Source organism: Astyanax mexicanus, chromosome 25 (genome assembly GCF_023375975.1).
Source record: "Astyanax mexicanus isolate ESR-SI-001 chromosome 25, AstMex3_surface, whole genome shotgun sequence".
Classification (NCBI taxonomy): domain Eukaryota; kingdom Metazoa; phylum Chordata; class Actinopteri; order Characiformes; family Acestrorhamphidae; genus Astyanax; species Astyanax mexicanus.
This window is the reverse complement of record NC_064432.1, coordinates 8924374-8935503: the sequence shown is the minus strand read 5'-3', so window position 1 is coordinate 8935503 and position 11130 is coordinate 8924374. Positions and strand designations below refer to the sequence as shown.

General features: G+C 43.0%; 1 protein-coding gene across 1 annotated transcript; it reads right to left on the bottom strand.

Annotated features, from left to right (window-relative positions):
- Positions 1 to 4407: 4407 nt before the first annotated feature.
- On the bottom strand, positions 4408 to 10628 carry LOC125787670 (CD209 antigen-like). Its single transcript, XM_049472241.1, has 5 exons — positions 10442 to 10628; positions 8156 to 8542; positions 6440 to 6573; positions 4647 to 4753; positions 4408 to 4546 (listed from the first exon to the last, which is right to left on the bottom strand). The coding sequence occupies exons 1-5, from the start codon at positions 10611 to 10613 to the stop codon at positions 4408 to 4410; spliced, it is 939 nt and encodes a 312-aa protein (XP_049328198.1). The 5' UTR covers positions 10614 to 10628.
- Positions 10629 to 11130: the final 502 nt, after the last annotated feature.

The following is an 11130-nucleotide window of genomic DNA, read 5'->3' as shown; positions in this document are numbered from 1 at the left end:
CCTGGATCACTGACTAACTCAAGTCAAGTCAAGAGGCCTGGGAGACCACAACATCCATCCGTCCGTCCATCCATCCATCCATCCATCCATCTATCTATCCCAGTTCAACCTCAAAACCAGTGTTAGAATGGTGTTCCTAATAAAGTAATTAAAAACTGCAATTAATCACTAACCCAGTTCAAAACACCTTCTCTGGAGCCCATCTCTCTCTGCCTGTAACTGGTCTCTCTCTGCAGTCAGGTTGGAGTTACTGGTCTGTAACTGGTCTCTCTCTGCAGTCAGGTTGGTGTAACTGGTCTGTAACTGGTCTCTCTCTGCAGTCAGGTGGTTGAACTGGATCCACAGCACTGTGCTGGCAGTCAGCAGGAGAACACACAGCAGACCCAGACCCACTGCAGCCAGTCTGTAGCGTCTGCTTCCTGCAGAGCGACTCTCTATGAGGAAAAACAGATACATGAACTTTAATCATAGAAATAATAAGTACACTGAGTTGACAAAAGTCATGGGACAGCAGTATGTAAATTGATCATGAAGGGTTGCCTCAGGGAACAGTTTGGGAATGCCCACACCTGTATAAGTGGTGAAACTGAACACTGCTCAGTGTGCTCATGAAAAGCTGATGTGAATTAGGGGAGTTGGAATGAAGTCTGATGGTAGTGCAGATGAATGTGACATTCCATATCTGAAGCTGTTTACAGACATTTAACACGTGTTTGCAGAGAATACATCATAGACGGCAGTAGGGTTGGCCAGTATCCATTTTATTTATATCGTCATAGCGTATCTCAGATTTTCCATTTCCATTTTACTAGACCTTTTAATGTGCATGTCTGGGAGGGACTGGCGACCAACACACTCAAACACATGAGGACGAGAGCGGCTGGCCAGGAGTCAGGTGTTCGCGTCACCCGGTCCAGCCTGAGACTCTTGCTAGCTTCAGACAAATGGGACAATAGGCTCAACCTGCCCGGTTTCACCCAACAGCTTCCTAAGTCACTGCCCCTAGTGACCAATTGGAGGCTGTATTGAGAACACTGGAGCCTCTCCATGTGCAGCACCATTGGCCATTGGCCATCCAAGAGTCTCATCCATGTCCCTGGTGGGTAAAATCCTAGAAGAGGGGAGTGTCATGGGGCAAGGCGAGAGGGCTCATTCTGACGCCACGGCCCTGGTCAGAGGTGCCCAGCAAAGCGAAATAGACTGAATAGCCGAACTGGGCTCATTTATAGGCCGGGACTGTTTTACTTTCTGGTTAAAAACCGCTGAAGAGCTATAATGCTGTTTTGAGTTTGTTTGGGTGTGGTGGAGGGCAACTTGTGTGCCTCTCTACTGCTTCCTGATTATCAGATCCACAGGGGTGCACGCCTTTCCCCTTACAGAACAAAATAAATAAAGTGTATAATTTAACAAGTTATCAAGTTCATATGGTGGCCGAGAAAGCCCAACGCAGTGCAAATTGAAAAGCGCTGCAAAAGCACAAAACACATCCATCAAAATTACAACACAGGCGCAGCAAATAGAAAAACGCGCTGCAAATACAACCACAACACAACGGAAGTGAGTCACAACACACTTCTTGTTTGCCACTTATTGTCCTTTGTACACATAGTGAAGTCCGAGACCTTACTGAAGACGCAGCTTAGCTGGTACAGCATCTTTTGAGGTCCCCCGGGAAAATTCTGTTGTGTCGTGGTTGTATTTGCAGTGCGTTTTTCTATTTGCAGCGCCTGTGTTGTAATTTTGATGGATGTGTTTTGTGCTTTTGCAGCATTCAATTTGCACTGCATTGGGCTTTCTACGCCACCGTAAGTTCACCTTCCTCACACCAACATTTCACTGGTTTCTGACACAAGAACCCCTATTGGCTGGAATTCTTTCTTTTGTAGACTTTTCTTAACCATGCACTGACACTGACACTGGTGTCTGATACACTTGTTCCAGCACCACTGAACTCTCATATATAATCACCGTTATCTCGTCTCGATCTGCTCTGTTCAGCTCCTCAAAGTAGATCAGATCCTCATAAACACTCAGAGACATGTCTAATCTCTAAAAGACTGAAACACTGAATTACTGCGTCTCTGTGGAAACACTACAGCAGTGCTGCACCGCTCGGCTACTTTAACAACAATAGTGGTTTTAATACAGGAAATGACCACGTACCAAATGCCGTGTTCTTCAGACAGTGTGTTTGGGGTGTGAATGCTGTTCTCACGCTCATGAACAAAGCTGCTTCAGACGCTCATACACTGTTATATTTTTAATAAAATATAATATAATCTGACTATAACTACTTTATTTATGTTTACATGTTTATAGTTCCATGCACGGTTCTGAAAGTCCAGTTCATCCATCACTCCACATTTCTAATGAGTGTTTTATGCACTGTTTCTCACACTGATCAGCAGCAGCAGTTTGATTCTCTCTCATAGATGAACTGAAGTCATCAACTGTTCCATTCAGAAAACTGAGAGAAACATATTCACTAAACCGAGCTCTAAAAAGAAATCCAGCACTGCTGACTGATATTCAGTGATTGAGCTGCTCTTGGTTTCCTCTAGAGGGCAGTAGAGAAGTGTGTGTGCTGTGGAAAAGCTCAATAGTGCTGCTTCTCTTCTCAGTCAGACCAGTGAAAACAGTTCCAGCTCTACTTTAGCACTCATGCTAAACTGCACTAAAAGCTACAGACACTCTGCTTCACTTTAACTCACTTTCAGTGTACAGTTTCTCACACTGAGATTCTCTGAAACTGTATTTTATCTGTTTTATTAAAGTACTCTCACTATTACTGTGGTGTTATTCTCACACAGCTGCTTATTTCAGATTACAGAGACGAGCTGCACAGCTGTGATAAACACAGACTCTCTTAAAGTGTTTATATTAGCACTGTAAATAATATTAAACTAGAATAATATTAAACTAGACTGTACTATATATATTATACCATATCACACATCAAGTCCAGATTGTAGAGTTTTATATACTGGTCTGAGATAAATCATTAAAGAAATCCACAGTTATGATCAGTATTTGCTCAGAGTTTCATAATCCTGTCAGGATCTTCAGTCAGGATTAGAAACAGGTTGATTTTGGATGTGACGTCATGATAAATCCACTAGAGGGAGCCAATCAGCAGCTTAAATGCTGGATCTGAGGCTGTGAGGCTGACAAGTGATTTACAGTCAGTAAAATTACAGATTAAAATATTTTATTAATCTTTGTGGTGTCTCTGGACAGGTCTAGATAATAAAACTAAAGGAGTAATTTATTGTAAAAAAAAAAATTAACAGTAAAATATCGTAGCATTAAATACAGAGTAGAGGGTGAATAAGGGTTTCTGCTGGTGGAGCCGCCACGATTCTCTGTGTAACAGTGAGAAAAACACAGTCTCAGATACGTCTCAGCTCCATCCTCTAACCAGCGCTGTTTACTCAGAAACTGAAAACTTCATAAAGCTTTGTCTCGATCGTTCAGTCTGAGCCGCTTCATCTGAAAGAGGGTTCTCTGCTCTGCGTCTCTGAAAACCTGTTTATTATTATAATCACACATCCAGCACATGAGCACAGTTACAGTTTGTACAGTTTGGATATTGAAGCTCTAATGAAGGTTTTCAGAAGCTCCACCCTGAGATAAAGGCTGGGTTTGGGGTTTAGTGAGGACCTGGACCAGTTCAGCTGCAGAGAGACGGTAGGAGAATGGTTTGTGCTGCTGCTGTGCTGAGTGTGTGACTCCATGTTAATTAGCTTGTGTATAATTGGATGTTTTTGTAGTTGTTATTGGAAGTTATACAGGTTTTAAGGGTCTGACCTAAAGCAGAGTGTTAAGGAGGGTATTTACATTCAGTAGCTGTATCACCATCAGCAGCCAGAGTCCGAGAGAGAACAATTGTCTGTGTTTTCAGCTCAGGTGTCTGTTGGCTGATGTATCAGATCTGGGGATCTGGTGCTTTCTTCTGAGTGTGTTGACTGCCTAGTGATTGGGTAGTTGGACTTACAAATTGCATAGAAATTTGAGTAAAATTTGGAATAAATTATTAAGTTCAGTTGCTGTGCACTTACGGAGTGTGTGCATTTGCACGTCTGTGTCAGCAGTTTAAAGGAACTGAATGCATTCATTAGGAGGGATGTCCAAATACATTTTAACATAACGGGTTGGTTTCCCAAAAAGAGGTTAAGCATATTCTTGTACTGCACAAAATGTGTGATTGAGATTTTTCACTAAAAGTAAAAACTGTGTATGACTAAGATTAATCAGAATGAATAACAGTGAAATGAGTCTTTATAGAACACTCCTGTTTTCAGCAGATTCTTGTTTTTGTCTTTATTTAATTAAACACTTTTAAAAAGAGAAGTTATTCAGGAGTAACAAAAAGGTAATATTACACACTTTTCACACAATATCTACTCTTTATATTCTCTTTTCACAGATCCAAAAGAACTGGCTATTACAGGGATAATCAGCCCAGTTATTCACAGGATCAGACCCATAGCCGCATAAACCACAGTCCTCCTCTCCATAACTGTTGGGTTCTCCAGTTTTCCAGAACCTATCAGAGAGAAGGAGAGTATCAGAGTGTTTATCAGAGCAGTGAGGAGTGAGAGTCAGTAACTGCATCATGATCAGAGTTCAGTTCAGGAGTCTCTTACCCAGTGATCAGTTCTGATCCGTCCACCCATTTCCAGACCCCCTCTGTTTCACCATCACTCAGACCAATCCAAACCCACTGACATTTTCTCCACACGTTAATGAAGTCCTGTTGAAGTACAATAACTGTTTACACATTTCCAACAACCCACCTCTCACCCCTGTGTAAACTATTTTAAAAGAACCAGAACTCTGTTAGGTCAACAGCACTGAATTGTGTTCTTCTAGCTGCGTTCAACTGTGTTCTTCTAAACATATTATTTTAACTTCTGACTGGACTCTTCTTCACTGGATTTGTGAATTAAGCACAGTCCACTCAGAATATTACGATCACCTCCTTGTTTCTACACTCACAGTCCATTTTATTACTGCTGCACTGATCATATAGAACACTGTAATCCTTTTTTAATATATATATACGGGCAAAGTTCTACATTGTCCCCCTCTAGATTTTCAGGAATCCCTATCACACGAAGATAAGCTATCCTCGAATGATTGTCCAAGTGGGCCAGCTTGTCCTGGAGTTCAGCATTGCGGGCTTGTAGAGATTTGCATTCGTTTTCCAGTGTGATTCTGTCACTGTGGTCAGACGCGGCATCCTCTAAAGCTTTAATGCTACCTGCATATGAGACCAAAGTCTGTTTGAGGGAGTCTAGTAAGTCCTGGATTGGTTGTAAGGCTTTGTTCAGCGTGTTTGTGTGGTCTGATACAAGAGATTGTTCCAACCTTTTTAATGCAGGCAAAAAACACATTGGAGGCAAAGTATCAGTATCAGCAGCTCGATCCTCCTCTGTAGCAGTGGCCAAACGGGAACTCTCCGGCCTTTCCAAAGCAGAGGAACATTTCTCCATAGCCGACATAGCATCCTACCGTATAACAGCTTTAGCCAAGAACGTAGTAGTCCTTGAAGTTGTTTTTTCTCTCAAATTATGCAACTTTGTGTAGTCTGGAGCAGCGTTTCTCAACCTTTTTTATATCACGACACCCGTTAAATATATGCGAGATGTCACGGCACCCCAGTTTACGGGGGGGGGGAGGGGGGTGTGGCTGGCGCAGTACTTCAGGTGAGAACGGGGGGGGGGTGGTTGGGGGTGCTGGCGCAGTAATTCAGGTGAGAACGGGGGGGGGGGGCGCTGGCGCAGTACTTCAGTTGAGAACGGGGGGTGTTGCTGGCGGAATATGAAATAAAATAGCGCGTGCATCGTCTGTATTCGAAGACAGATTGCGTCACAGCTGCGCAGTAATACACCGCCTCTGTGGGTCGCATCCTTCAGAGTATGCTGCCTGTGAATTGGGACACACCCCGACACGAGCTGACTCTGGAAAGGAAATATGCACGTGAGGCGCAATATTTTGACGGCACCCCCGATGAAGCCAGACGGCACCCCAGGGTGCCGCGGCACCCTGGTTGAGAAACACTGGTCTGGAGAACTATTGAACCAAACTCCTGCTCGGTGACGGGTAAAAAAGAAAAAGGATGCTTTATTTTAGTAAAGTGAACACAACCCACGGTAGCAGTGTCGACACACGTCCACTCTGGGATCGCCATCACCCCAGGACACTGTTATTTTCAACTTCTTCTCTTCTCAACCTTTCTGTCGTTGAGATCTGATGTGTGATTTATGTGTTCCCAGTGTATATGATCAGTAGAGCTAATAACATTAACAGTGGTGAAACAAGGAACCGTCATAATATTCTGACAGGACTAAGTAGTTATACAGTGTTTTAGAGGTAAATACACTCTTACTGCTGAGATAAAAAGTATTAATCAGTTTAAAACATCTCTCTCTCTCACCTGTTCTTCTCTGCTGTTGATGATCACCAGGTCTGATCCTCTCTTTCTGCAGTCGTTTCTGCTCTCAGTCCAGCTCTTCTCCTCACTAGAGACGTAGTAAAGACTGGAGCTGAAGTAGACCCACCCATCCGTAACTGTTTTATCTGTGGATTAAACACCAAAGCAATGCATTATGAGAAAACACTCTTCACAGTAAAATACTTTTTAACTCTCTTCTCTGGTCTATATGATTACGATTCTGAGAGATGTGAAACAGATCTGCCAGAACTCGTAAAGAAATGGGACACAAACAAGAGTTATCTACAATTCAGACTATACAGTTGTGATTCTGTTTCAGTGCAACAATACTGAAAGTTCTAACGTAGAAAACTGAAAAATTATCTGAATAAATGAAAAGTGCAAGCGTAGACAAAATGCTCATTTCTGTTGCTGAATATGGAACTGAATGCACTATTGACTATTTTTATATTTGCACTTGATGAACACCTTCAAATAAACTATGAGTATGTAAGGGCTGGTGCCCGACCGAGGCATCCTCCGGGGCATCGGAGGGCGCGCCAGGCCAGCCCCGAGGGTTGATTGGCTAATTACCAACACCTGCTTTGAACACCTTATAAGCAGCGCCAATCAGCCACTCGGTGCTTGATCTTTGAAGCTCGTGAGAGCGAATCTATGCCCGTTTTTCGAGCGAGCCTCGGCTCTTTTTCTCTTTTCTTCCCTGCTATTCCTTTGGAGAGAGTATTGTTCAGCACACGCTGGCATACTCCTCCCGCATAAGTATCTTCCTCTATCCCTTTCCTCTCCCTCTCGAGTCTGGTGGAGCTGTGTGCTCTCTCCTGTGTGTGTGTGTGTGTAGCAGCCGCGAGGCGCGGATTGCTCACCTCTCTTTCCCCCCCGCTGTTCCTCCCCTCTCTGGTGGAACAGCATATAATCCACAAACTCCTTAGTTAAGTTTCGTTTCCTTTGGGAGCTCTTTTGTTCTTCACCTCGTCTTATAAGAGGTAGCCGTTAGCTTCCGCAGCGAGTCTTGTTTACATTCTCCCCCTCTCTTTCACTCACGCTAGGCGTGACTTTGTTTTGCACCCGTTTTCGTCCTCCGCCCGTTTTCGTTGCTCCGCCCCTTTCGGCGGAGGCTCTTTAAAGGGCGAATAAAGCGGCCACATTCCAATCTGCTCGCTGGTGCAGCGGTTAGAGCACTGGGCTGCCACCGTGACAGCCTGGGTTCGATCCCCGCGTGGAGCTGGATTTAATAATAATAATAATTATATATTTAATATTATTATATAATATTATTATATATCCTATTAATATATATATTAACGATTATATATTAATTCTTCTTATTGTTGTTGTTGTTGTTGTTGTTGTTGTTGTTGTTGTTGTTATTATTATTATTATTATTATTATTATTATTATTATTATTATTATTATTATTATTATTATTATTATTATTATTATTATTATTATTATCCTTTTTTTCTTGGGTTTACCTGCTTCGAGATCTACTGCTCTGCACTTGGATTCTACAACCTTCTGGGCTGGAGAGCTATCGCTCCCCACCCATTACAGAGTACAACACACTGTGGCTTAAATGTAACTCCATAGTGTAAAGATGTGGAATGATTTAGATGTTCAATTCTGTACCAGTTCAACCTCAAACCAGTGTTAGAATGGTGTTCCTAATAAAGTGATTAAAAAGTGCAATTAATCACTAACCCAGTTCAGAACACCTTCTCTGGAGCCCGTCTCTCTCTGCCTGTAACTGGTCTCTCTCTGCAGCCAGGTTGGTGTAACTGGTCTGTAACTGGTCTCTCTCTGCAGTCAGGATGGTGTTACTGGTCTGTAACTGGTCTCTCTCTGCAGTCAGGTTGGTGTTACTGGTCTGTAACTGGTCTCTCTCTGCAGTCAGGTTGGTGTAACTGGTCTGTAACTGGTCTCTCTCTGCAGTCAGGATGGTGTTACTGGTCTGTAACTGGTCTCTCTCTGCAGTCAGGTGGTTGAACTGGATCCACAGCACTGTGATGGCAGTCAGCAGGAGAACACACAGCAGACCCAGACCCACTGCAGCCAGTCTGTAGCGTCTGCTTCCTGCAGAGCGACTCTCTATGAGGAAACACAGATACATGAACTTTACTCATAGAAACAGCAAGTACACTCTTATGGGATAGCATTATGTAAATTGATCATGAAGGGTTGTCTCAAGGAACAGGTTGGGAATGCCCACACCTCTATAAGTTGTGAAAATTAACACTGGTCAGTGTGCTCATGACAAGGTGGTGTGAATTATAGGAGTTGGAGTGAGGTCTAATAGTAGTGCAGATGAATGGGACATTCCATATCTGAAGCTGTTTACAGACATTTAACACGTGTGTGCAGAGAATACATCATAGATGGCAGTAGGGTTGGCCAGTATCCATTTTATTCAAATCGTCATAGCGTATCTCAGATTTTCCATTTTTCCATTTCCATTTTACTAGACCTTTTAATGTGCATGTCTGGGAGGGACTGGCGACCAACACAGTCCAACACATGAGGACGAGAGCAGCTAACCAGGAACCAGGTGTTCGCGTCACCCGGTCCAGCCTGAGACTCTTGCTAGCTTCAGAATCTGGGACAAATGGGACAATAGGCTCAACCTGTGCTGTTTCAGCCAACAGCTTCCTTGGTCACTGCCCCTAGTGACCAATGACTAATTGGAGGCTGTATTTAGAATATTGGAACCTCTCCATGTGCAGCACCATTGGCCATCCAAGAGTCTCATCCATGTCCCTGGTGGGTAAAATCCTAGAAGAGGGGAGTGTCATGGGGCAAGGCGAGAGGGCTTACCCTGACGCCACAGCCCTGGTCAGGGGTGCCCAGCAAAGCGAAATAGACTAAATAGCTGAACTGGGCTCATTTATAGGCCGGGACTGTTTTACTTTCTGGTTAAAAAACGCTGAAGAGCTATATTGCTCTTTTAAGTTTGATTGGGTGTGGTGGAGGGCAACTTGTGTGCCTCTCTACTGCTTCCTGATTATCAGATCCACAGGGGTGCACGCCTTTCCCCTTACAGAACAAAATAAATTAAGTGTATAATTTAATAAGTTATCAAGTTCCTACGGTGGCCGAGAAAGCCCAACGCAGTGCAAATTGAAAAGCGCTGCAAAAGCACAAAACACATCCATCAAAATTACAACACAGGTGCAGCAAATAGAAAAACGCGCTGCAAATACAACCACAACACAATGGAAGTGAGTCACAACACAACGGAATTTTCCCGGGGGATCTTAAAAGATGCTGTACCAGCTGTGTACAAAGGACAATAAGTGGCAAACAAGCTTCTTGTTTGCCACTTATTGTCCTTTGTACATATAGTGAAGTCCGAGACCTTACTGAAGACACAGCTTAGCTGGTACAGCATCTTTTGAGGTCCCCCGGGAAAATTCTGTTGTGTTGTGGTTGTATTTGCAGCGCGTTTTTCTATTTGCAGCGCGTTTTTCTATTTGCAGCGCCTGTGTTGTAATTTTGATGGATGTGTTTTGTGCTTTTGCAGCGCTTTTCAATTTGCACTGCATTGGGCTTTCTCGGCCACCGTAAGTTCACCTTCCTCACACCAACATTTCACTGGTTTCTGACACAAGAAACCCTATTGGCTGGAATTCTTTCTTTTGTAGGCTTTTCTTAACCATGCACTGACACTGACACTGGTGTCTGAAACACTTGTTCCAGCACCACACACACACACACACACTCTTACACCACTACCATACATGTGTCACTGCTGTCAATTACACTTTTATCAGTATGAGATACCTGAGTTTAATGAGAACTTCCCAAGAACCTGTGATTTACTGATATTCTCTACAACACAATACAGTGGTGATCTGAAAGCTACAGTGTAGTAATTCTGCTGCTTGTTCTTTATTATCACCAGAAAACAGTTAAACTTTCTCTAAGCGTTGAGTTTATAAAGAGTACAGCTCAGCCTTTTACTATTATACAAAATTCAATTAGTAACGGTACCTGCTTTTTGTGTCTTCAGGATCCTCCTCATGTTGGCGTCCTCCACCTCAGTGTTGGGGTCGAGGCCTCTAACAGCGTCTGAACTCTCATATATAATCACCGTTATCTCGTCTCGATCTGCTCTGTTCAGCTCCTCAAAGTAGATCAGATCCTCATAAACACTCAGAGACATGTCTAATCTCTAAAAGACTGAAACACTGAATTACTGCGTCTCTGTAGAAACACTACAGCAGTGCTGCACCTCTCGCCTACTTTAACTACAATAGTGCTGTTAATAAAGGAAGTGTCCAAGTGCCATCAACAGTTTCCTGTATATAGCTGTCTGAGCTGAAGGTGTGAAAACAGCAGAGCTCTCCTGCTCTTTATTAAAGCTGATCTTAATCTCTCATACACGACTACATTTATGAGATTAAAATATAAACTGAGTATACCTTCTTTATGTATGTTTATATGTTTATAATTCCATGCACAGTTCTGAACGTCTAGTTCATCTATCACTCCACATTTCTAATGAGTGTTTTATCAACTGTTTTTTTTATACACTGATCAGCAGCAGCAGTTCCATCAACTGTTCCATTCAGAAAACTGAGAGAAACATATTCACTAAACTGAGCTCTGAAAATCCAGTATTTGCTCAGAGTTTCATAATCCTGTCAGGATCTTCAGTCTGGATTATAAACAGGTTGAGT

Excerpts from the sequence above, each read along its gene's own strand:
- LOC125787670 (XM_049472241.1), bottom strand. The coding sequence starts at position 10,613 with ATGTCTCTGAGTGTTTATGAGGATCTGATCTACTTTGAGGAGCTGAAC. Across the intron at positions 8,543-10,441 it reads CCTGAAGACACAAAAAGCAG|AGAGTCGCTCTGCAGGAAGC; the intron begins GTACCGTTACTA and ends GTTTCCTCATAG. Across the intron at positions 4,547-4,646 it reads GGATCAGAACTGATCACTGG|GTTCTGGAAAACTGGAGAAC; the intron begins GTAAGAGACTCC and ends TCTCTCTGATAG.